Source organism: Malaya genurostris, chromosome 3 (assembly GCF_030247185.1).
Source record: "Malaya genurostris strain Urasoe2022 chromosome 3, Malgen_1.1, whole genome shotgun sequence".
Taxonomy (NCBI): domain Eukaryota; kingdom Metazoa; phylum Arthropoda; class Insecta; order Diptera; family Culicidae; genus Malaya; species Malaya genurostris.
In genome coordinates, this window is record NC_080572.1 from 64,894,171 (window position 1) to 64,921,056 (window position 26,886).

Here is a 26,886-nt window from a genome sequence, read left to right on the forward strand (position 1 = left end):
GTCACCTTCGTCCCAAAAGACATGAATCCACCAAATTGCCCACAACTTCGACCAATTGAGGAATTTTGGGCATTAACGAAGGCACATCTTAGAAAACATGTCTCGGCAGCCGAAACCATTCAACAGTTCGAAAAAGATTGGATAAAAAGTGTCAAAACTTGTCGCCAAGAAATCTGTACGGAATTTAATGAGGAACTTTCGCAAGAAGGTGCGCCAGCTAGTCTACAATAGCTAAGTAGCAAATGTTGAGAATAATATTCTGTTGTTGTAGTCTAATATTATCAGTATATAGAATAAAATTTGAATATCTAACACTTGTGAATTATTTACAGCGAAATCAAAGTGCGTCCATACTTTCTGTGACAGTCTTTTGGTTTAAAGTACTATACTAATGTACATAGCCTTATTACATAAATGAAAAATAAACAATTTGCAGGTCGTAATGAAAGTTCTATACAGAAATATAAAAAACGGAGAAATATAAAAAAGTATTTGTTCAACAGTTAGGCAGTTCAAATACAAGAGAGCCAACTCTCAAGCTTTATTAGTTTCACGTTTCGTCTTTGACTCATCAGTGCAGAGCAGTTCAAATTGAACTCAGCCGTCGGATCTCAAAAACATTCTTCCTCCAAAGTTTTTCCTGGGTGGGGCAATAATCAACCACAGCAAAGGATGACTCTGTTGACTTATTCTCTGCTGAACAACTGATCGTCATTTTTGAAACAATGACAACAAAACTACGAAACTGCAGAACGCGGTTAGATCAAATCAACGCCTTAGGCAAATTCATCATCGAATATGCAATATAATGAGTTGGTTGTAGTAAATTGGAATGCTTGCTCACTCAGGAGCAAAACTGCTGAGTTATCCGACTTTCTTCAAGAGAAGAATGCCGATATTGCTATTTTAACTGAAACTCATCTTAAACCTGAAATTTCTATTTTTATTTCCAATTACAGGATTCACAGGCTCGACAGGACAACTACCAGAGGAGGGGGAGTTGCCATTGCCATTAAACGATCCATTCAGCACAGGCTTCTGTCAGCCTTTAAATTGCAACTCATAGAAGCTATCGGAATTGAGATTACCCATCATCATCATTGCAGCGTACTGCCCCAAACAAACCAATCTTCGAGATGGAACGTGTGCATCATTGAAGCGAGATCTGGATATGCTCACTCGACGACAGAACAAATTCATCATTGCTGGGGACCTGAACGCACGGCATGAGCTGTGGGGAAACAAAAGACAGAATCGACACGGATTCGTACTTGCCGCAGATTACAAAGCTGAACAGTACAACATCCTCGCTCCGGATCAACCAACGCGACCTTTCAGATCGGGAGTTCATTCCATTTTTGGATATATTTATCAGCAACATCGCCATAGACAGTGTAGTCGACGACACGACCTGCCACTCGCTCTTAAAACTGTATCGTACATTTAACTACCCCTCAGTTAGAGTGACTATAATCAGAGTGGCGACAGCTGTTCGTTTGGAATGACAGCTACCAGTTCCGAACGAGCAAACGACCTGTCAATTCAATGTAAAGCTAATGGAATGTTTTGAATTGTTGCCAACTTTACGGATGAGAAGTCGTCACTCTGGTTATAGGCACTCTACCCTCAGTAACTCGTATTGTCAAAATGAGGTCTTGGTAAATAAGTTTGGAACTGGCAACCCAGGTTGATAAACTTTTGATTTTAGAATAACGATATCCTTGGTTACGTTTGTTGTTCAATTAAAAAATGTGAATCGAACAAAACGAATCAATGAGTGTAAATAATGAAATACTCCACGGTTTTATCATATGTCGCAAAGTAAGAAAACGAATGCAAATATAAATGTATTATGGGTTTAATTTTAATGATTAGCTCATATCACATCTAAAGATTTTCATAAAGAGGCTTCAACATCGTCTGCTTATGCGCATATGCTCAGAAATTCAGTAAAGTGGACGGCCTTCAAAATAGGAAAAGCACCAAAACATCTATAAAGTGAATCAATTCTGTTGAACAAGTAAGAGCGTCTCAATTCGTACCACTGGAAAATTTCCATCAAATAATCGAAAACTCGAAAAGCAATGAAAATAAAAAAAGTATGGGTGTGTAATGTCAGAGACATAACTGGATGTCGTGAATACGAATATGACACGCTTTATTTATGCTTCCGAATTCGAATTGGTAGTTCATCGATTGTTTGAATTGTGCAACTTTCCCCTCTTTCATTACTAGAAATTTAAACGATGCGCCTAGACTAAATTACAGATTAGTTACATTAAACATTCTGAAACGCAATTAAATATTATGAAATAAGCAGTATAGTTCTTTATAATAAAAAAAATGGTGACGATTTGAGTTAGTTCAGCACGCAGACTCTGAATTCTAAACCCATATTCCAGAACTAAGTTCTAAAACATGAAGACGATTTTTCGCCATGACTACCAGAATGGGTTTTATAGAGTACAGTAAAGTAAATTTCCGCATAATTCTTTAGGAGTATTATTATGGTTCTAAAAAGAACCGAATAGAAGAAGTCTGGAATAAAGAACTGGATTCTGAGTTCAAGAACTAAATTTAAAACCAATAACAGACTCAGAATCCAGTTTCAATTCTAGAATTGCAATTTCGAAACTCAAATTAGTTCCGGAATACAGTTCCAGAATCCAGTTTCAGCACGCAGGCTCTGAATTCTAAACCTATATTGCGGAACTAAAATCTGAAAATTGAACTTCTCGTTACGACTACCGAAAACCAAATGATGGCAGGTGCTCTCTCCGTCGCTGCTGGTTCAACTCCCGCGATGGCAGTCTTCTCGCCTTGATGGCCAGCAAGCGAATGAAAGTTGCTACCTGAGCGTTTGAGGTTTTAACCACGCAGAAGGTGCACTCTCCGTCGCTGCTGGTTTAACTCCACGCAGAAGGCGCTCTCTCCGTCGCTGCTGGTTGAAGGTTTAACTCCCACGACGTCTGCTTCCATCGAACGCACGAAAAGAAATGATCGATTTTCACCACGGTTCCCCTTTTATACGCATTCAGTTGAAGATATGTGCCTGACTACCTCAAAATCGTCGTCCTTGCGCGAAAAACCCAAGCGAACGTAAAGAGTTTTCCGCATTATTTTGAAATTTTGAGAAAACTTAATTTTTGAGTTGTTTGTGGTTATCTCACACTGTTCAAAATATTATCCTAAATTCCTGATCATATTTTTGATGAAATGGTGAAAGAATTATGTTGCTACCATTAATACAAGTCGAGATATTCACGATTAAGTTCTGCCCATTCTTCCATATGGCTAATTTTGAAAAGGCACCCCATAGTAAAGTAAGTCGTATTCACGACAAAAATTTTAAAGCCATCCGAATTCAGCCATTTAAATCACGATACTCGAAATTGATACTATCGAATATGGTTAACGATCCGACAAAACATTACTAAAAACTTGTGCGAGCAAAATAGGACGAAAAATTAAAACGGTTAAGACGACTTAGGCAGACCCTGTCAGCTTGAGGCGAAATCATTCTTGAGTTCAGCAACGCCATCGCACGGCATTACATTCAACATATCATGTCTCCATTTCTTATCAGGAAACAATTAAATGGTTACTTCGTAAAATTTTCGAGTATATTCATAGTACAGTTCGCATTCGTAGTTCATTTAGTGCTCCACAGCGAAATCTGGTATACACACAGCTAGATTTCGTACAAATTCCTGGTGATTCAGATTTGAAACCAAATTAACCAAAGCTTGTAGGTTTTTCCAAAGCATATATTGTTACCCACCATCTGGTCAAACTGAAATTATAAATCTGTTACGAAAAATATGCTAAATAATCTTTAAAACTTCCCAGAAGCAATCTAGCGATATTTGAATTCAGACGAACTTTCTCAATTTATTTGTTTATTTATATTTCCAAAATTGTAGCAACTAGAACAGTGTTGCTTGAGAATTTCATTTTTATTATCAACAAGGGGTCGCTATATTTGTGGTAACTGACGGTAAATCGCTCACGGACACTTTTTAATCCGATTTTCCTTTGAAGTGCCTGGTCGTGTCGTCGGTGTAGTGATAATGAATTAAGTAAGAATATCGGTGACATACATATTCTAATTTCTCAGCACTGCACACATCCTCTGACACGGAAATTAAACAATATAACTGGCAACTATGAAAGAAGAAAAAAAAGAACAAAACGCACACTCGATGCGTTTCACCACAAAAGGAGGAAGAGAAAAAAACAAAGAAGAGAGTTAGATTTCGATCGTCTGAGCGGGAATCGGAGAGTTGCGTCATTCTTTGGACTACTTTCACGAAGGCACGACGTGATATTGGCTATTCCCAAATTTGGACACGACAGACAGCTCTCCGGTTGTCTTCGAGCTCTCTTCCGACCACTTTCCAGTAATATTGACGTTGGGTTCTTCATCAGTATTGTATATTGAATTCTTATTACTTACACTTTAGAGTGTATTCAGCAACACTTCGGCGCAGCGCGCAACACTGCTGTCATTATGAGCAAACTTAATAAATGAGCTAGAGGCTCACTTCTGTTATTTGAAACCAACTGTGTTAGACGTGTTTTAGTGAACTTAAAAGAAAACCATTATTAGAACGAGCGTTTCTGGAACATATTAATCAGAAACAGTGCCTATTTAAAATGCGTCACCTGTCTTTGACTGAGTATACTTCTACTTGATCAATGAACTATCGAGTATCTCATTTGACAGACACATTGACCGTACCGATAACAGTTGACGATGATTATAATATGACATTTAACGTATGCACCTGGCTGATATGGCACCATAAAAAGTGAGAGAGAAATAAAAAGATTTATGTACGATTCAGACGATCCGTCACCGTCAACATTAATTACATGCATTCTTGTGGAGACATTCACACGTAACGTCGCCGTCACGGAACGTCTTGACGGACGGAGCGTGTGAACGTTACGAGCTGAGCTGGGTAGATCGCCCGTAGTTGCACTTCGTGATTGACCGAATGAGTGAAAATGTATAATGTACCATGAAAATGAAGCTTGGGAGAAACAAATCATTTTCACTGTACATACCTTCTCACTCCTAACTTTTTATTAAATGATCAATAAAGACGCTGGCTACGACCAAAGGCTCTGCTACTGAGGGAAAGGAAGGAATGTTAGTCCGATACTCGTTGTTTCTTTGGACCGCGGGTACCACTGTATCTGCATTCTACGAGCATCACGGGATAGGAGATTTGTTAGTAAAGAGGGAAAGAGATCCGGATATGCTTTGGTAAACAATATGATCTCAACAAAACCTGATTTTCGATACTCAGGAGAAATATAATATTAAATATCCAAGGAACGATCTCACCAGTATTCCTTTTCTCCTGCTCGCTTTGCTGTCAGCAACACGAGATGAAACACGCCCACTGAAAGAATAAAATAAAAACACTCGCGAATGGGTCCGCTGCAGACCAACCCTAGACGTTCAGTCTAAATAACACGATCGACTTGTAAACTTTCACACATTCCATGGAAATCCGACAGCACCGACAATGACATGCAGACGGCGATTCGATCGGTTAACATCGTTGAATTTTGTGGCGTAAATTCTCAGTTTCCGCCGCCTGAGCATCTTTAGGATCAATATTGTTCAATGAATAGTACTCTCACTACTAAACACACACTTTCCACACCCGCACTATCACTCAGAATTACTATTTCAATCAAATTTTTAACTATACTTATCGAACAACACATTGAAATTATACTTTTTTGAGAGCAGCACCTGGACACCGCATCGCACTCCCAGTGATGCCAATTCTATCTCGGACGGAGCGTGTGAACGTTCCGGTAAAGGAAGTATTAAACTAATTTTGACGGAAGCTGACGTTCCGTTGACGGTGACGGAAGGAGACGGATCGTCTGAATCGTACATTACTCACATACGTTATATACTCACATACGGTAAAATACGTTAGGCACACCAAAGACCCACATGTGATCAATAGCCCACTGTTTTCTGCTGGCAAATTAATTTCAAACACCACAGCCATTCGAAGTCAATAAACATTATCGAAATTACTGTTAACAAATATCTTTTTATTATTTTTTCCGAATGAATGTTATTACGAAAGAAGCCCTTGTAATTTTAATTATTTACAAAGTGAAATCGACAGAATTCCTTCACTACCTGGACACAGACAGAAATTACGCTTCAAAGTTCAAATTTCTTTTCTTCAGTAGAAAATAGATTAAAACCATTATTGTAATAGTGGTTTTATATATTCGTATTAATATAAGGTTTATATAATTTCCACACACTCTTTATGTATAATAGAGGGTTTTACCTATATTTTGTCACTATATTTCAAAGTTCTACATTCTTTTAGAAAGAGTTAATCATTATTTCGGATTATTCGTTTCATTTTGTTGCTTTGTACACACTGCTTACGATTAGTTAAAAAAAACTTAGACTATCGACGAAAATTATGAAGAAAAATGAAATGTGATTCGTGCACGCAAATAACGAACTTAGCGAATTTTTCTTTTGAATATTTTTCCAACAGCTCAAACAATTATGTTTATCGTTTCGATAAGCTTTTTCGCCCTGGCTCAATGTAGTGCAATTGATATCGATCGTTTTTAGTTTTTGTCATTCATCAAATCAAAACATGCAACCAGGATAAGCTAACACATGTTCAAAGCAATACATTCTAGTTTTAGAGAAATTTTCCGTTGCCCTACTCTTACTGCCTCATAATCGTCGATTCATTTGCTTTCGATTAATCATAAAAAATGAAGGAGAAAATCTTGTAATTTAACCTAATTTTCTCTAAAGATTTACTGAATGCTAGTTATAAGATTATCATTAACTATTTATCGTTTCTCTTGTCTTAAAACTGGTTAATAGTTTATTTCCCACATTACGTGAATTCAACACTTTCGCACTCATACAATTGTGTAAATCCAAGACCTGTGTGTTATGGATTTGAAGTTTTGGGTTATAAATCATCCAAATATTAGAAACAAAAAACTCACACTTCGAGCTTGAGTTCGTTTATATGGAAAAAAAAATTCCCACCTATCACACACAAACTATCAGAATAAATCTTACACACTGCCAGTAACTCATAATGCGTTCATTATATGCTTTTTTGCTGTATCTGTCGCTTAACTGCTAGCTGGTTGACTTTTTACACAATGTTATGAATCATTTTTTAATCGTCTTTATATTATCTAAATTTATGTTCAATGCGGTTGCATCGAGCTGGGAGAAACAATCATCGATGCGTTGCCTCCGGTTTTCGCACGTTTCGCCGTAGTCGAAGGACTTTTGTCATTGAGCCGTTTCGCTGCCGACGGGGAAGAACCCGTACCCGTTCCCGTTCCGAGAGTGCCCTTCGCCGACTGAGGATCTGTAATGGTTTTCGAAAATAATGGTTAACATCTAATATTCCGATTGTGAGATACTCACCTTGCAGCCACCTAACTTGGGTTGCCGGACCGTAACCCTTATCGTTTCGGGCGGCAATGCGGAATATTATCGCCGGTTTGGAGGTATAATCGACATGGGCCGTAAGCAGTGACTGGTTCGGAACGGTGCACTGGTTGTTCGGTCCGCAGTAAACCCGCACGAATGCGAGCTGTGCGGACTGGTTGCTCTTATCCTTGGTGTTCTGTGACTTCACCGCTAGGTAGACCGAATATTCCAAGATATCACCGGTCGTCGATGGCGGGGGTTCCCAGGACAGATGCGCACCTTCGGGCGATTTGGAAATTTTTATGGCCGACGGTGCTCCCGGGAAGCCCGGTAGGCAGGTTTTGAACGGTGCCACATCGCTCCATTCACCCCGACCGCAACTGTTGATGGCGGCGACACGGAACCGATAAGCACAACCAGGTTCCAGGTTTATCCGTTTGAACTTGCTCAAGTCGGGCAGATTGTCGGCAGTTAATGTTTCACCATCGTACAGACAGTTCCACTCGTCAAAGTCTACGTAGTTCGATACGGTGTGCGAGAGACCTTTGAAGACACCGACGGTGTACCATTTCTCTGATTCATCCTTTATCCTCACGATTTTGGTCTGTAAAAGGGAAATCAATTGAACTCATAGTTGCACAAAACAAAACAAAACAACTTACATCTTCTTTTTCATCTTTCGTTTTCAAAGCAACGCGACCCGTTTTTGCCAGAGTCGTTCCTTTGGGTGTGGTAACAGCTGTGCTACCTTGGATGGTAGTCACCACTGTGGGAACACTTGGAGTAACGTTAGTGCCGTTGCTGTTGCTCAGAATGTTAGCTGGAGGATTAACCGGTGACTGAAGTAATGGCGAAGACAGCGTAAATTGTTTCGAATTAGCATCGAAATATTTTATCGTAGTCGTTGTCGATTGTTGCTGTTGGGGAGATGCCACAGCAATGGTCAGTGCCCCCGAGGGCGAAGATGAAGACGAAGCATTCGATGGATTTGGTGTACTCAACAGTTCGGACGGTACGGATGTAGCTGAAGCGGCCGCCTCGGCCAGGGCATCCAAATGACCACCCGAACCGGCAGAAGTTTCCTCTGATTTTACCATGGCACCACTGGAAATTTGTGTAAGAAATTGATTCCCGTCAGCTGTGACCGGAGTCAGTTCGTTACTTGTACCGGTAGATTTGAATGTGATCGACATAGAGCGTGTAAAATCATCGATGGTTCCCCTTGTCTGCAACAATCCGCTGTTCAGTTGACTGAAAAAAAAATTAATCGAAAATGTATTTTTCCAAAATAAAATAATAATAATAATAATAATAAAGAACCAGTTGAAATGTGTGACCTACATGATGTTGTCCCCACCGGACCCGGCTGCCGCTAGTAAGTCGGTGTTTTGCAACGACAACAGCTCTCCGCTTTTGATCGTAGTGAGAATGTTAGCGGCTTCGGTTTCGGAAGCCGTGGGAGCACTGTTCACACTGACCATCATGGTGGCCATAGTAGCGGCACTGCCGTCGGTGTCCATCAGTTGTTGAGTCGTTCCGTCGGTTGCTGTAGTTACAACGGAACTTGCATTCAACAGTGCCGTGACGTTATCCTCTTCTGCTGTCGATTCAACGGCACCGGTAGGGTCTTTTTCCGACGATTCTTGCTGTTCCGTTGCAGCTGTGCCGTCATCCACCGCATTACTGAAGGATGCCTACAAATGACGAATTCGTCGTATTCGAGTGATAGAAAAAAAGAGTTTCAGTTAGTGACAACGTACAAACATTATCTCCTATTGATCATATTTTTGCAAAGTACAAAATTTCACGTTCATTAAAATTTGGTAAGAAAGCTATGGTCTGGCAAGCAATTTGTAGCTGCGGTGAGATTTCGAAACCCTTCATCACCACTGCTTAAATGAACAGCGAAATATACATCAAGGAATGTTTACAAAAAAGACTTCTACCCATGATTCGAAGCCACAAGGATCCTGTTGTCTCCTGGCCAGATCTTGCTTCTTGCCACTACTCGAAATCAACGGTAGAATGGTATACTACTTTCGTCCCAAAAGAAATGATTCCACCATATTGCCCACAACTTCGACCAATGGAGGAATCTCAGGTATTAACGAAGGCACATCTTAGGAAACATGTCTCGGCAGCCGAAACCATTCAACAGTTCGAAAAAGATTGGAAAAACTGTCAAAACTTGTCGCCAAGAAATCTGTACGGAATTTAATGAGAAACGTTCGCAAGAAGGTGCGCCAGCTAGTCTACAATGGCTAAGTAGCAAATGTTAAGAATAATATTCTGTTGTTGTAGTCTAATATTATCAGTATATCGAATCAAATTTGAATATCTAACACTTGTGAATTATTTACAGCGAAATCAAAGTGCGTTCATACTTTCTGGGACAGTCTTTAGTCAGACCGAGGGTAATGTTTCAAACCAGCCGTTTTTCGTTCTTTTCGAGGACACTGTCTATATTGCAAATTGCATAGATCGATAGCCAATAAGCTTTTAGAAAGCTACCTGAAACCTCAGTCGATAGATAAATTATAAATATGTAAAATTGATGGTAAAATACGAAAAAGGTCTGATTGGACCCATCAGTCAGACGAACCCATCAGTCAGTTACGAAATTGTGCAAAGCACGTTGTGTGCTTCGTTCGAAAGGTGGTGATGTTTTCTTCTTCCGTACCATCACGTACCGATGCGTACCGGTTCGTCATTTTGAAAGACGATTTGAAAGTTTTGACTCATCGCCATATAATTACGGAATCGAAAGTCGGATTTGGATGAAATTTCATAGTATTCTTCAGGACAATGAAAGCTTTAATTTGAATCGTTTTGTTTATGGAATTTTTTCCTCACTTTTATCGGTGCTTTCGGAAACCGGTGAATAATAGTCTCGACGTAAGTTTATATATCCACTAACTAGATGAATTTACCAGTAAGTTTCTTAAAAAAACTACAAGGATCAGCCCATGGGGTTGTTCGAGCCATTGGTGTGGAACAAGGCAACCAAAATTTCTAATGATCTACAATCAAACAGTTCAATCAATCGTCACACGTTTGAATCCGCAAGTGCACGAGAGTCTGCTTAGATTGATCTTGAATAGGAACCAACATCGAACATTGTTTGTTTTATAGCCGACGAAATTACACCAATATCCCAAATGTATGCAAATATATCTTTCTATTATTCTCTTGGCCAAGCTTGTGTTCAAGTTTTGTATGCAAGCAATTATTTCTGTAGCGTTAAGTTTCTCTACCATTCTGCGATTTCGGTTGAAGCGATAAATTTTTTCTCATTATCAATCGAGTTCATCTTATATAAATTAGAAATTAACCTTAAGCACTCAAAATTTACCCTGGGTAGTTGTCAATTTCTCAGGCGAAACGACATAACATGGAATTTCATCCGAGCTGTCATGCAAGATCAGAGCATACCAATTGAAGCTTCAAATCGTTTTATGGCACTTTTTGTCTTGCTGTCTAGCAACAATCTACCTCTAGCATGCTACGCGTAGGACTGAAACGTTAGCTATAATTTTGCTTCTATTTATAGATTCGCGTGCTTCCAACAGCTTCGCTTTTGCATCTATTGACCGATCAGAGCGATGCTTTCCCTTCCTCCTCCTTTCCGATATGCCGGAGATTTTTAGCAGACAAAATAGGACACTGTTCGCTACTAATCAAAATTTCTTTCATTTATAATTGAAAATACGTGGCTTGATACATTCAAATCGAATCTTAGAAATATTTCCAATCAAATAATGAAATAATATTAATAATTGATATAAAATGTACTGAGCGGTAAGTGTTTAAAACCTGACCATATTTCTACGTGTATTTTTCCTTGAGTTTCTGATTTGCACCCCTATATAGAAAATAAAGATGTGTTCCACATCAAAACTTTCCCTCGTTTCGTCATCGCTTGTGAAAAAATACTCATGGAATTCAAAATTTTCCACCTATCGCGCTGCAATACCGAAATCGGAAGTCGGATCTGGATAAACTTGTTGGGGAATATTTAAAGAATTTGAAGACCTCTTATTTGCATCTTAGTCGCAGCCTATTTATAGTGTACAAGATCATTGCATGACTAGTACCTGAGCTTAAAATTGTCACGCATTCTCAATGAAAGAATCCAATCCAACAGCCTCATTTTCAATATTTGACTGTCTCATTCGTGAATGACCGACACCAGAACAAACGAAGAGATACGAAGCATTTTCGTTTCTCATTGAAAAAATGAGAGAGAATAATTGCTAACGTCACTCTTTCCTCTATGACAAGACGAAACCAAACTAACGTCTTCAGGGAACATCAGCAGAATTTCAATTCTCATTCTTTTATCGATGTATTTAAAATCTGTGACGCTTGGCTATAAATAGTGAGTAAAATATGACAAATCGAAGTAATTGCATCCCAGAGCCTCTTTGGACACCAAAACTACTACAAATTTTAGCACCAACAGGTAAAAGTTATTGTGAAACCTTTTACTGACATTTTCGATTCTCACAGCTTCAGCTGAATATCGACACTGCATATTATGGGATTTTCGCTGAAAACTGATTATGACTAAAAGGGTAAATGAAAGAAAAAACAAAATTTTGAAACTACTTTCTCGCTTAAGTCATTGACTGGACATGAATTTCGTTCTCATAGTTTGCAAGCGAAGCTGAGAGTGACAGTAATTTCTCGTCATTCCAACACTCCTGACAACACTTTTTTCACACTGCGGTAATATGAATTTCAAAATCGTGTATTTGTTTATGCCAATTTTAACCAATCGTTGACTGGTTTCATAAGCGAATACATAGTCGTCTGGTCCTGTTCTAGAGCTCAACCTTAGGCTGTAGACAGAGTGAGCGCGATCGACTGAGGTAAGTTTGATGCTGATCAAAGCGGGAAATGTACTTACTCTTTTGGTTTGCTACTGCCAATCAGCTCAGCTTCTCGAGTTCACTCTTTCTGCAGCCTAAGAATAAACGTTATCTACAAATTGATATAGATCTCGCTTGATTGTTATTAATCGATTTTCTCGATTAGTGGCACTGCCGTTAATCGATTACAAGTACTCGATTACTTTAGCCTTTTATTCGATTATTTTGATTGATCGAGTAAAAAAATACATCACTAGGTATATGACGCCTGAGTTGTCGGGCCTCCACTAAAAATCGGTTTTCACAGTGATTGCATAGCATTTCATTGAGAAAGGCAAAAACAAATGCAATTAGAGTTAGAGAATTAACATTCTGTACTTTGCGTAACAATTTCGGATGAAAGATCGAGTTAGGAATACTGTTTTGTTCAACACTTACATTGTCTACCGGTTCATCTTCGCCACTGGGAGTGACATCCGGCATGGATACATCCGCTGATGGTTCAATGGAAGTGACTCCACCTTCAGCTTCCGTTGTCTGTGGTGTTTGTAATGGCTCAGCAGCTCCAGCAGCAGCAATAGATTCGACGGTACCAACATCATTTTCGTCACCACCTTCCTCCGTTGCAAGCAACGGTTGTTGTGGTTGTTGTTCCTGCTCGTCCAAGGATATCGTCGAACTCGCCTCTTCTGGTATTGGATCCGACGGTGGCAATTCTGCTGCTGCGGTCGATGATGTTGTCGATTCTTCCTGACTTTGATCCATTTGTTCCGGCGCACTGGCAGCATCCTGTGTCTGTGGTTCGGGATCGTTTATGTCTGAGGTTTCTGCAGCATCATCATCGGTAGCTGGTATCGTTTCTGGTTGTGCTAGTGGATCTTGATTTTCCTCCTGCGCATCGTCCGAGGGATTCTGATTATCGAATGCAGCCGCTCCTCCAAACAAACCCAAACGCACGAATCGAGGGGTCCCCCTGGGAGTTTCCTTCATGTCAATGTCTTCCTCATCGTCCGAGAACAACAAATCATTGCAACCGTCCATTTGCTCAATGATCGGCCAAACTATTTGTTGTTTCTGGTCTGTTTCCATTTCTTCGTCTTCTTCAAACAAATCGAAACAACCGTCCATTTGTTCGATCTGATCGCCATCATTTTCAATCAGCCCGGCTTCGGCAGCTAATGCAGCGAACGCGGCATCAGTGGACACCTGTTCTTGCTGTTGTTGTTGTTGTTGCTGCTGTTGCTGCTGCTGTTGAAGTTGAGCCTGTTGCTGTTGGAGTTGTATTTGCTGATACTGTTGTTGGGTTACGATTCGTGTCGTCGTTTTCGAAGGTAACATGACGATCTTCTGCTGTCCAGGAGTACCAACTGTTCCGATTCCACCACCCGTACCAGCAGAAGAAGGAACGATGGTGACCGTTTTCTGTCCTCCCGCCGAAGGAGCAAGCTGAACGGTTACGGCTTTACCGCCAATAGTGAGCGCTTTCTGTGGCATGTTGATAATTTGCGTTCCACTGATTTTCTGTCCGGCCGCTTGAAGCCCCCCAACCGGAACGGTGAAGGTAATCGGTTTACCGCCTTGCACAGCTCGGAGTTTGATTGCCTGACCACCAATATTAGCGGTAGTTCCTGCGCCACCAGCTGTGCCAGCCTGCAAAATGGTGGCCCCTCCGATGTTGGTGGCACGAGAAGTTGTAATCGTATTCATCATTTGCGAGGTCGAGAGTGTAACGTAATTGTTGGCAGACGACGTTATGGTTCCACCTACCGTACGGATACCCTGGGGCGATGTCATTACTATCACCTGTTGATTACTGCGAATTTGCTGACCAGCTTTATTCGTAATAACGAGTGTTGGTTTGCCAGCAACATTCGTGCCGACTTTCCCTACTTGCACGATGTTAGGATTCTTCATTAAAATCTGTTTTCCGCCTATCGTTCCGGTTGAAGACATCAGCTTAACCACGTTACCACCGATGACAGCAGTTTTTTGGCCGCCCTGCTGAATAGTGCCACTGCTGCCGATGATATTGGAAGTGACAATCTGCTGCTGTTGAAGAGTTCCGGCCATCGACGTTCCTTTCTGAAGAACGTTCATTTTCGGTAAGGTCTGCACCGTCATACCTTGGCTGGTTTTAACTAGCGTTACGATCTGCGGTTGATTGACCGTCATTCCACCGGCAGTATTGATTGTGCCAGTCGCTTGACCACCGGCACCACCAACGATGGTTAGCGGTTTCTGAAGGATAATCTGCTTACCACCGATGGTGGCCGTCGTCGTTGTTGCTCCGGAAGCGCTGACAATACGCTGCTGTGCCTGCAGATGTGTTCCTGCCGTTACAATGTTCTGACCGCGCAGAACGGTTGCAGTTTGCTGACCAGTGGCCGTACTAACACTGACCAGGGGTTGTTGAGTGGCAATGCGCACCTGTTGCCCGGTGGATGACAACACTCGGATCGGTGTTCCACCACCAGTTGCAATTTGTTGGGCATTGGAAATAGCGGTTCCGCTAACCACACGAATGGTCTGTGGCTGCTGGGTGATTTGTGTAATCTGCTGTTGCTGCAGACTCGGGCCACCTTGCACTTGAGTCTGAATAATCTGAGTTGGTTGCTGTTGCAGAATCGTTGATGTTGACCCTAACACCTTCTGCTGTGTCTGCTGCTGTTGGATTGGCTTGGGGGTTTGAACCTTAGTTACGATACGTTGCACCGTAGGTGATGTTACACTGTGTACGGGAGAGGATGGAACGGCCACGGCTACCGGCGTCGGTGACTGCATGCCTGGTGGATTGTGAACTGGGCTGCCAATGATTTGGTTTGCGTTCTGGTGGATGCTAGATCCTGCGGAACCCGCCAATTGTGATGCAACCTGCACGGCTACGGGCGATGGCGATACAGCAATCGAAGATGCAGCAGCTCGTCCCGGAAGAGTTTTGATGACTGCGAAATAGAACAAAAAAATGGGAAAGTTAGCCCCAAACAAGGTTTTATGGACCGAAATAGATTTGAATCATACTTGGCTGCTGTAACGATGGCTCCCTAGCCGGAGACATTGATCCGGCGACCGGCGAGGCCAGTGATGCCACCGGGGAAACAAGCGCCGGAGAAGCTGCCGCCGTTGGAGTTATGTTCGGTACCGGTGTGGATGCCGGTGTCGTCGGAGGAGGTGGCGTCGGTTGAGGAATCTTCTGAACCTCGAGAATGTACTGCGCGGCCGATGGAACGGACGGCCAGCATAGCTCCAGTGAATGCGTAGAAGCACGAACCAGCTGGACGCGGGATGCCGTCGCCGGTCGTTCCACTTCGAGGAACCAAAGATCTTTGCAGCACACCTGAAAGACCAAAAAAAAAAATGTGGAACCGAATCGAACCGGAGTTCATTAGTAGGTTATTGGGATTTTGTTAGCGGTAGTAGAATAAAATTGAATGATATGACAGCAGCGAATAAATGTCTGCAAGTTCGAATTCTGAACAAGTCTTTACAACAAAAAAATACAAATACGCATAAGGAAAAAGAGCTCTCAAACTAAATTAAGAATCAGTGTGAATTTTTAACTGTATACAATTGCGAAAGACAAATAAAAAACAAGCATCAATTATTTTAATAAGTGAATGCCATAACATAAGTATCAAAATTAAAACAAAATATGTCTTGTTTTTTACGATTCGTCTCCGATCATCAGTGCATTAGTAGTTTTCTATAGAACTGTTAATGGCACCTAACGGATCAAACTGACGTCTCGGACGAAACAAATTTTTCGGCTTACTGGTCCGCACTGGTTTTAATAGTTTAGGGATTAAAATAATCCGTCCGAGGTGTCAGTTTCGACATTGCATTTCGATACAAACGTGCAGTAGCATTTAATTCAAGTCTTCTTAGTAGCCTACGTTGAACCGTGGTTAGGTGGCTTTAGCATTTCACATAAACTGCTGATGTACTGATGAGTCGTAAACGGAACGTAAGACCAAGTAAAAGTTAGTAAAGACTGTTCCAGAAAGTATGGACGCAACCAAAAACCGCTGCCATTTCGCAATGGTTCAGAATCTGTCAATTTTTAAGGCTGCGTCCTGTTGTTTACACTCTTCTCTAACCACTTGTGCAGTTGTTTATTCGTTTTCATTAGTTTGTTTCGAAATGCGTGGACTTTCAGCAGAACAACGTCGGAAAATTGTGTACAAATGGTGCACAGAACGCGGATAGCAAAAATGGAAGGAGTTAGTGAAAAGCCGTGCGAAATGCAATCAGGAAGTTCGGTTAGGATAACACCTTTGAGGGTAAACCGAAAACGGGTCGAGAAAAAGGTTCTGCTAACCCTCAACTCATGGACGACGAAACCTACGTGAAATTCGATTACAAATCCTTGCCGGGACACTATTATACGGTGCGAGAAGGGCAAGTGTTAAACCAGTCCGTGACATCGATTAAAGTCGAAAAATTTGGTAAGAAAGCTATGGTCTGGCAAGCAATTTGTAGCTGTGGTAAGATTTCGAAACCCTTCATTACCACTGCTTCAATGAAGAGCGAAATATACATCAAGGAATGTTTACAAAAACGACTTCTACCCATGATTCGAAGCCCCAAGGATCCGGTTATTTTCTGGTCAGATCTTGCTTCTTGCCACTACTCGAAATCAACGGTAGAATGGTATACTACCAAAAATGTCACCTTCGTCCCAAAAGACATGAACCCACCAAATTGCCCACAACTTCGACCAATTGAGGAATTTTGGGCATTAACGAAGGCACATCTTAGGAAACATGTCTCGGCAGCCGAAACCATTCAACAGTTCGAAAAAGATTGGAAAAAGTGTCAAAACTTGTCGCCAAGAAGTCTGTACGTAATTTAATGAGGAACGTTCGCAAGAAGGTGCGCCAGCTAGTCTACAATGGCTAATTAGATATGATTGAGAATAATATTCTGTTGTTGTAGTCTTATATTATCAGTATATCGAATAAAATTTGAATATCTAACACTTGTGAATTATTTACAGCGAAATCAAAGTGCGTCCATACTTTCTAGGACAGTCTTTACTTGCTCCAAGAATGTTTAACCCCTAAAATACCACAACAATGTATTTGTTTGGCTTGATATATCGACTACCGTTTTCATATAGCGAGCATAATCTCTAACAAAAGAAAATGTGGGTGTTCTTACCACACTACCACTAATCGACTTGTAACAAAATAAATATGTTTAAGGAATTCTCAGAGAACACAAAGCTTCCGGACTGTTTACATCAATTGACCTACTACTCTAGCCGGGATAAAATTGAAAATAATAATAGTTCACTACTCTTCAGAAAACAAAATTGGCAACTTTTTTCTGTGTTTACTATTATGGACACACCAAGAAGTAGTAATATCTGCAAAAAATCAAAAATTACGTTACTAAATCGATATGTGTAATATTGACCATGTAGCCACCGTGCCAGATACAAGCGATAACGACATACAATTGTTGTAAGACTTGTTCTGGACAAAGAAAGCAACGAAGCATTTTTCCCAGAATATACCATTCTCCAGAAAACCATAGGCACGAAGGTATCAATTAGTAGAAAGACATACAACAGAATGTACCATTCCCCAGAATACCATCTCTCAGAAGAAGCAAATACCTAGAAACTCTTTCCCCATAATGGAAAATAATACAGAAACAACACAGGAACAGATCTTTTACCAGAAAAGCATCTATCAAAATCAGGGGCGTATACATGGGGGGAGAGGTTAAACCCCCCCTCCGAAACTAAAGAAATTATTAGGGGATACAGAGGTTAGACCGGACAGGTTGTCCAGAAAACCATACACCTAAAGGCATTAGCTGCTAGAATATTATTATTGGTATAATACCGTTTGGCATAATGGTTATTTGGCATAACAGATCAACATGCTGCTTAATAGAATTTGTTCTAATTTACTGCCATTTTGAAAGGTCTAATGCGGCTACGCTTCATCGTTTTTAATGACCTGTTGTCCGACCTCGCTTTAATGACCTCCAGGGGATTCACTAAAATGTGAACTTAATCGACCGTGCACAGTCAGAATGAAATACCAAGTTCTTTTCTAGCGGGAAGTCTTCTAAGTTGTGTATCATAACATCCACAGTAGTTCAGTTGGCAGAGTTATTTTTACGGATTGGAGAAGGTTACGGGCAGATTTATACCTGTCTCTGAAAGCTTATGACGCCAGTTTTTGGAATAATTGTTAGAAAAAACTCCCAAGTCCTCTCACCCAATAATAACTAAGCGATATCTAGATCTGGATTCTGGTCGGGTGAAAAAAATATTGAACTATCGAACAAGGTCTCTGGATCAGAATACTGAATCTGAACCTGAATTCTTGAGAGATTCTTTATCCGAATATGGACACTGAACTTGAAGCAGAATTCAGTACTTATATTCGGAACATGGATCTGGATCCTAGACCTGGAGTTAGATTGTGAATCTGAGTTAGTGACAGAGATCTTAGATCTGGACCTGGATTCTGCGTTTTCTGAACTTCTGACAGAGTTTCCGAAACTTAACTTTGAACCTATTCTGCACTTGAACTGTGAGTCTGAATTGGATTCGGGACCTGAGTTCTTTATTTATTTATTTATTTACTTATTCACAATCAACAGACACAATTTGGTCCTAATGATAATTCCTAATAATATTCAGAAAATTTGTACGTATTCTGCTTCGTGCTACATGAAGCTTTAGCTACAATGTAACTGATGTGATGCTTGAATGTAAGTTGTTCATCAAGATGGACGCCAAAATCCTTAACGCTAGTCGATCTTCCAATCAAGAATCCATCCAGGAAGTATTCGACATGCAATGGCATTTTTCTCCTCGTGAACGTAATGGCCGAGCACTTGTCTGGAGAAAGGCTGCGTCTTCTAAGTTGCGGAAAATGTGATAGATCTTGACATCATCAGCAAACGATAAGCGAGGACCTTCCCAGGCGAAATTGACATCATTGAAGTACAGTAACAATATTAACGGTCCGAGATAACTTCCCTGTGGTATTCCGGATGATGCGAGGAACTCTCCGGAAGTATGATCGTCAATTTTAACTGCTAAACGACGATTCCTAAGATACGACTGCAACCAACGAAGAATGTTCGAACTGAATCCAAGTCTGTCCAATTTAGTAACCGTGATGTCGTGGTTGATTTTATCGAAAGCGAAGGAAAGACCCGTATATATAACGTCATTTGTAAATTGTTAGACATTGCATCAATCACACATAAGACAAAAACGATATTAAGTTTGTGGTTGTTGAGCGGTTAGGCATGAAACCGTGTTGAGTATCGACGATATATTGGCTTGCAGTGATTGAAAATTTGTGTCAGTGTAACCTTTTCGAACAGCTTTGGTATACAGTTGTTTATACCCTTTTTATCGCCTTTCTTGTGGACTGGGAACATAAAGGAAGCTTTCCATAAATTGGGGAAAACTTTCGAAATAATTTTCAAAGAGGAGCGAGGAGCGAGGAGCGAGAGGAGAGTGGAGTACGCGAGCACTTTTTAAGAATAACTGCCGGTATTCCGTCAGTTCTCTAGGATTCCTCAATTCTAAACTTAAAACTAAATTATTGACAGAGATTCTAAGCTTAGACCAGGATTTTGAACCAGGACCCTGGAGTTGGATATCCGACAAGGTTTCTGGATCTGAATACTGCATCTGGACACGGTTTTTGAACCAGAATTCTGAAAAAGATTCTGAACCTGAGACAGAAATCTACACTTGGATACTGAGCATGAATTTGGATTTTAAACCTGAACCTGATTTCTTGGCTTGAAGAACTCTCGATGAAGGGCTCGGGTCTAAATCTGGAGAAGGATTCTGGAGCTGGGTTCAGGATTCCAAACAAAAAACTCAAAAAAATTGACAGAGATACTGGGAATGCACCAGAATCGTGAACCGGGAGTTTGATCCTGATTTTCGATTCTAACCTGAAGCAGGATTCAGAAACATATCTCTGGATTTGGATTGTGGGCCAAAATTTTAAAGCATGATTAAGGAACTGGTTTCTGGATTTGCATTCTGACTTTGAATCCTGATTCTGTATTCTGACCCTGATACAGAGCTTTTTATTTGGATTTGGATTCTGTACATGATTTCTAAGCCAAGATCTGAATCCCAGACCAGGATTCCGTTATATAATTGGATTGCTGAACCTGAACCTGAATTGAGTAACTTGATCTAACCTCTGAACATAAATTTGTGATCTGAGTACAGAATCTGAATTCTGAACCTAAAATCGGTAAACCTTAGTCTGGATCTGAATTCTTAAATTGGACTCAGATTCTGGACCAAAACTATCACAAGAATTGAATGATGCACTAATCAAATCATTTTTGCAACTGATATATTGGAATGGAATTGTTTTTCGCAACGATATATTACCCACATGTCTATACAAAATTTGTAATGAAAACATTTTACTCAGGGCCTTTCTAAGAAAGATTTTTTAAGTATCGAAGCCCACTAGTTGCGACTCATTGCACACCTAGTAACAATTTTGAGTTTACTAACCACTGAAAATGAGCTGATGCCCCCTAGTAGGCTGTAGGGACCAGTTTGGGAACCACTGGTGTAATGCAATTGGCAAAAACGAACGCTTTCAGTGCAACCTTAGCTACATCGATGTGGTGCAATTTAATAACGACAATGCCATATGTCTACATGTCCAGAAAGTTTCATTCAAATCGTCGATAGTGTTGCCAACGGCAAATACGATTTGACGCGAAATTCGGCTAAAGCAGAAATTAAACCCAATGACCGATCTCCGTTGCACCACGAAGATGGAACTTTGAACTGGTCCTTCAAAATATACAATAGCAAACGTTATCGAAAATGTTGGGATCATCATGAAGAGAAAACTTGTATGAAAACCTGAACCGTTATTTGAAGTAGCGGCGTTTTCTTCCAACAATATGCGACTAATTCTATTGCACAACCTTCCATCTGTCGTTACTGATCATTGTTACTGAAGAATTCTGCTGAGCAACAAACCGCACCAACTAACGAGCCATGCAAATCGCAGGTTACAAAAGTAGTTCTTAACACACGATTAATTTGGTAACTGTCTCGCCCATTATTAATAGTAAATGATTGACGATCAGAACCCTTCTACTTTTAATCCTACTGACACTGCGCGCTTGATTAGAATACAACCCAAAAACAAAATTATCTTCCGATGAGTCGGGTAAAATAAAAAAAAAACAAACTTATATTAAAAATTGAAGCGATATCGCAAACAATGTGCTGGTATTGGTTTGTTCACACCGATAACTTAATTGTAGAAAACCGAGCTCACCCTGACCTGGTTGTTCCAGGCCTTCCTGTAGCCATCGCGTCCGGACCAGATGTACAGCCGCGTGTGGATGCCAACGGCACAATGACCCGCTCGAGCCCGGGGCATATTATCTTCCTCAGTGTCCAGATCCAACTCTTCCCAAGTCATCGTTTCTGTTGCAACAGTGAGACGAAAAATAAAAACAAAATTACAAACGGTTAATCTATCAACAGCAGAAAAATTTACCGAGATTCAAACAGGCAAGCGAATTGGTACACTTCCATTCTTTCTCGTGTTTTTCGACCTTCACATCTTCCATAACCAGAGGAACCCAACCTCCGAACACGTACATTCGATTGCCGATCAAGGTTGAACTGTGCAAAGACCGTGGCAACGGTAACGGACCGCTCGTTCTTGGCCTTGTCCATGACATTGTGTCCGTGTCCAGCAGCCAAAGATCTCCCAGCCGACATCCAGACATGCCACCGTAGATCACCAACCAGTACTTTTTCAATTTTTTATCAAACCATGATACAGCCGTGTGAGATTCACGTGGTGGAGGACTCTCCCCGAAGGTCGTCGGAATTTCCCACTGTAACTGATTGTTCTTTATCTCCAGAATGTACAGATCATTCAAATATTTAGGAATATTGTTTTTGGGATCGTCACTTTCGTTAGCGAGGCCTCCGAACAGATAAATCTTATCGCCGACCAGGGTGAAACTATGACCCAACCGTCGGCAAGGAGGCAATCCGGACTCTGGTGGTTTCGGTTTCAGTTTTTTCCATTCCCACTTGGTTGCCTGAAGTTCGTACAGTTCGTTGGAGTATTTGCCATACTCGACCATGCCACCGAAAACGAGAATTCGCGTTCCATCCACAACAAACCCGTATGCAGCGCATCCCGGTGGAACGTCTCCCTTGGTAGCCGGTACATACCATTGATTGGTAGCTGCAAAATGTAAAAATTTCTGTTTAACCAGTAATGTAATTTTTATTTTTGCTATATATATAACGTATGCTTTAATAATCAGCTATGGATTTCGCTCTCGATTAGTGTTAATTCATAGCACTCGAGGATTGTACCACCTACATGCAGGTCGTACATTCCGAATGCTAATAAAAGGCTGAGAAGATCATCATAAACACATTTGGAACAGTATCTGTGGGGGGGGTCCAATGTTATAGTAACAATTTACATTTTGTCGTGAATACGACTTACTTTACTATGAGGCGCCTTTTCATAATTTACCCTGTATAAAAATGGGCAGATCTTTACGGTAAATATCTCTAGATGTACGTATTCCAACAATATATTTTTTTCTACAAGCTATCGGTTGATAAGAAATTTTCAACCATAAACAACTAAAAAACAAAGGTTACTAGAACTTTTGGAAATATTAAGGAAATTCATCATGCTTGCTTGCCCTTTTCGCACCCTGACGACGGTTTTTCCAAGTATAAAAGATAAACATTGATTGAAAATCGTTCATTTCTTCTAGTGCTACAGCCGGAACTGGATGTCGAGATGATGTTCTCTCACCAACATCGGTTAGAACAAACCAAGTATAAAGTCTCAAACGCTCAGGTCTTGCTTTCATTTGGACTTCATTCAATTTTGTTTCAGGAGTTTAGTTCCAGAATGCAGGTTGAGAATTCAGAGCCTGCATGTTGGAACTGAATCCAGTTTCGAAACCGTAGTTCAAGAACTAAATTGCAACTGTATTCTGAGTCTGTTCTATGTTCTGAATTTAGTTCTTGAACTCAGGTCCAGTCCATAACTCTTGAATTCTTCGAATCGGTTCTTTTTGGAACCATTATCATATTCGCAAAGAACTATGCGAAATTTCACTTTACTATATTATATACGGCCCTTTTTGCACCAGTTGTAGTTCGTAGTTGTTGTAGGAACTTTCTGCTGATTTACTGTATAAAATGCATTGCACCGACTAAGTTTAGGTGCATCGTTTCAAATTCTAGTAGTTAAGGGGAAAGCTGGAACAATTCACACATCGATTAACTAATTGATATTCGAAAGTAAGAAGAAAGCGTTTCAGTTTTATTTGTACTCACGACATCCAGTTATGACTCTGACATTACACACCCGTACTTTTTCCTAACAGACATTAATTTTGACATACTGAGGGTAAGATTGATAACCAATCGTGAAATCAGTTAATGAAATAGTAGAGATAAGGGCAATAAACATGTATACGAGGAACGATTTGTACAACAGAGTAAAACGCTCTCTTTCTAATTAGATTTGTATAAGAAGGCAATAAATCCTCAAACGGACATTACAAAATTTCGCAAAGTGCGTTTTTACGAGCATTCCTTTCTGGCAAATAACATTTTCTGTTTCATTTGTTCAACTTTCGCTTTCTGCTTCTCCTTCTGGTTGCCAGTAATAAGCGGACTACAAAACACCAACAAATCCATTGCTATTGCTGTCCCAGTCCTTCGTTAGTCAACATTTGAGGCGCAGTCGCACTGACGGGCAAAATGCGCAAAAGAACAAAACTCACACTGCCCTTTCGATTGGTCTGTAAGAAGACGTCGCTTCAAATCGGAAAAATTCAATATGGCGACCATTTAGCTCTGCTTACTGGGGTTTCCGACGGTCACTATTGTGGTAGTGAAAGATTGAGGAAATGTTCCTTTCTCTCTTTGCAAAAGTAAACCGATGTTACTTGCTGATCACGATGGGGAAAGTTTGACTTATCGGACGATGAGTTGTTTGAAAACATTACGAACACCGCCATAAACAAATATGGTCCACCTTCAAGACTCCAAATCGTAATTAGTAGTCATAAATTGTCAATTACCTGTATTGTAGACATGGAGTTCATCAACAATTCCTTCATTACCACCACCGAAAACAACCATTAGTTCCTTAATATTAACGGCCCGGTGTCCATGGCGAGGCCGAGGTTGCGGTCCACTTGGGTTGGTAACGCGTTTCCATCGCAGAATTGCATTATTCTTGGTGCAAGCTGGAACCAATTCGGTTCCCCCGGACGACTCCAAATTGGCTGTCATATCGTAGATTTTTTCCTTCGCTGAATCAAACGAATTCGGCAATTGATTTCTTCGTAGTAAACTACACGTTACCGAACAGAACCTTCCGCACTCGACAAACAACAATAAGAGTTTTCATTGAAAAATCTAGCACTTTTTCACTATTCATATATTTTTTTCCTTGCGATGCTACGTTCGCTCCCGTTCTACTGTAGAACAATGTTCAACTCGCGAACTTCGCGTTTGTTCGCTGGCCACTAATGATGTTTGCTATGCTCTTCACGCCGTGACGAGATTTCAATTTTCGACGACCTGAAAATTGAAATGGCACTATGAGTTTGAGATAGACTATCTATGTGAACCGGAGTGAATGGAAAGGAATGTGTTTGCCATGCTGAATGAAATGGGAAAACTTGTTTATTCATACAACGAACGGCACAAGACAGAGGCGTGTTGTGCTTGTCGACCCAATTTTCGTTTTCAGAGGGATCAATAAGAATAGCAGGTGGGTCCGTCTATTACGTTTTTTTTGCAAGCATTTGTTTTATTTTTCTATTCAATTATTAAAACTGAGACAGCTCAAAGGTATTGAATCAAAATTGCGATATTTACCAAAATTTTACTATCTTGGCTTTAGTTTCGGTTCAAGAACAAAATCATGCTTGTAAAATGAGCTGATTTACAAATTAATTTAAATATGCTAGACAAACTGACGAAAATAATAATCAATGTTAGACAAATTCACGAAGCTAACAAGCCATTACATAGTGTGACTGCGCAGCTTATCTGATAAAGATAGATTCAAAAATTACTTTTTTCAGTGGTTAGTGGAATGAACGAAATCATTTTAAAATAAAATTAGGTTGTCATTTTCAGTTCAGCTCTTAGATCGTACACGTAGAAAAAACCCGTTTGTTTAAATCAACAAAACGATTAGCAGCCTAACAAACCAAAAATATAATTTTCAAACCGAGATTTCGCAGATTCAAACAAAATACGCTTGATCTTAACTATGGTTATTCCAAACAAATGTTGGTTGTTTCAAAACAAAATTTATAGATTCAAACCAGAATTGTTGTTACTACATTAACAAAATTCGTTAGAATTACCGAAATTTATTTTGACAATATTATTTTCTGCGTGGAGTACACAAGATTTATCAGATGGAAAATTTCACTACAATAACTAATCATTCTAATTAGAAATTTTTGAAAACGTTAAAAAAATACAAATTGCTCAAATTGGCTTTTTATTCTTCAGCTTCATCATAATATATGGCATATTTCTATCCGTTCACCCCTTGAAACACTTCGCACACATCAAAACGACTGTATCAACAAAACAAAACAGCGATATCAGTCGTTTTCAATGTTTCAGTACAATCTATCTGTCACATCTGTCCCACAAATATACATGCACACGCGAAAACAGGATCGAGCTAAACTCGCCCGAACTAACTGTCAGATAGCCCATCTCGCTTCCACTGATTGAAAATTGTTCGACTGAAATGGAAATATCAATCGAATGTTCTATTTCGACTACACCAGCAGCTCCCTACCAGGGCAAACCATCTCTTTCTACCGAACATCACAACAGCAGTTTGTAAGAGCAGTTCTTCCCAGCAGGCAAGCTCTGAACGGTAGACGCAACTTCAAAAATTTCAAACCCCCTCCCGGTTTGGGTACAAAAACTATAAAGTAAAAACCGAAAATTACCTTCTAGGGACATACCTACACTGCAAACTTTATCACTTTGGCACTGTGCACTGCGGAAGCTATTAAAAATCGAGTATTTTCTCGTTTGAAAACTACCGGGAGAAAGGGAATTTTCTGCTTAGCGGAGAAAAATAAACAATGGCGTCCGCATTCGACGAAGCTTCACACTGTAGCTGCTGATGATGCTGTAAGCTGTTGGGAATCAACATGGCTACCGAAAAATTGGGCATCAAGCGGTGGCGAAAAAGAGCTGCCCGATGGGAGTATCAGAGCCGAAATGGGTTGTCGCGAGTCGAAAATGCTTATATCGACAAGGCTATGCTGCATGGGACTACCAAAGAGCTATCGAGGACAAACATCTCAAATGGTTCTATTTGCCCATTGTTAAATGGTAAGACTTCAATGAGATGAAATATCGTGTTTTTCGATAAGGGCTTATAAGTCACCTGTCAACTGCAGGTGAACCGAAATCAAGAAACACTTTGAACACACTTACCGATTCTCGAGCTCGGCATAATCAAATCGTCAGAATCA

General features: G+C 40.4%; 1 protein-coding gene across 4 annotated transcripts; it reads right to left on the minus strand.

The window, feature by feature from the left end:
- Window positions 1-6,063: 6,063 nt before the first annotated feature.
- LOC131434635 (host cell factor) lies at window positions 6,064-26,544 on the minus strand. 4 transcript variants are annotated; one of them, XM_058601563.1, is made up of 10 exons: window positions 26,372-26,544; window positions 24,445-24,949; window positions 21,867-22,571; window positions 21,642-21,793; window positions 15,355-15,670; window positions 12,775-15,278; window positions 8,807-9,159; window positions 8,128-8,716; window positions 7,460-8,069; window positions 6,064-7,400 (listed from the first exon to the last, which is right to left on the minus strand). In XM_058601563.1, exons 2-10 carry the CDS (start codon window positions 24,656-24,658, stop codon window positions 7,234-7,236), a joined length of 5,610 nt encoding a protein of 1,869 aa, XP_058457546.1. In that variant the 5' UTR covers window positions 24,659-24,949; window positions 26,372-26,544; the 3' UTR covers window positions 6,064-7,233. The 4 variants fall into 4 exon arrangements, with proteins under 4 accessions (XP_058457546.1, XP_058457548.1, XP_058457544.1 ...); XM_058601565.1 differs by having other exon boundaries at window positions 21,648-21,793; window positions 26,368-26,544; XM_058601561.1 differs by having other exon boundaries at window positions 26,368-26,544.
- Window positions 26,545-26,886: the final 342 nt, after the last annotated feature.

Bases quoted from the DNA above. Each gene is read 5' to 3' on its own strand.
- LOC131434635 (XM_058601563.1), bottom strand. From the start codon at position 24,658: ATGACAGCCAATTTGGAGTCGTCCGGGGGAACCGAATTGGTTCCAGCT. The intron at 9,160-12,774 runs GTAAGTGTTGAA...CGTCATTTGTAG, and splicing joins AAGATGAACCGGTAGACAAT to GCATCCTTCAGTAATGCGGT. The intron at 8,070-8,127 runs GTAAGTTGTTTT...TCCCTTTTACAG, and splicing joins CGAAAGATGAAAAAGAAGAT to ACCAAAATCGTGAGGATAAA.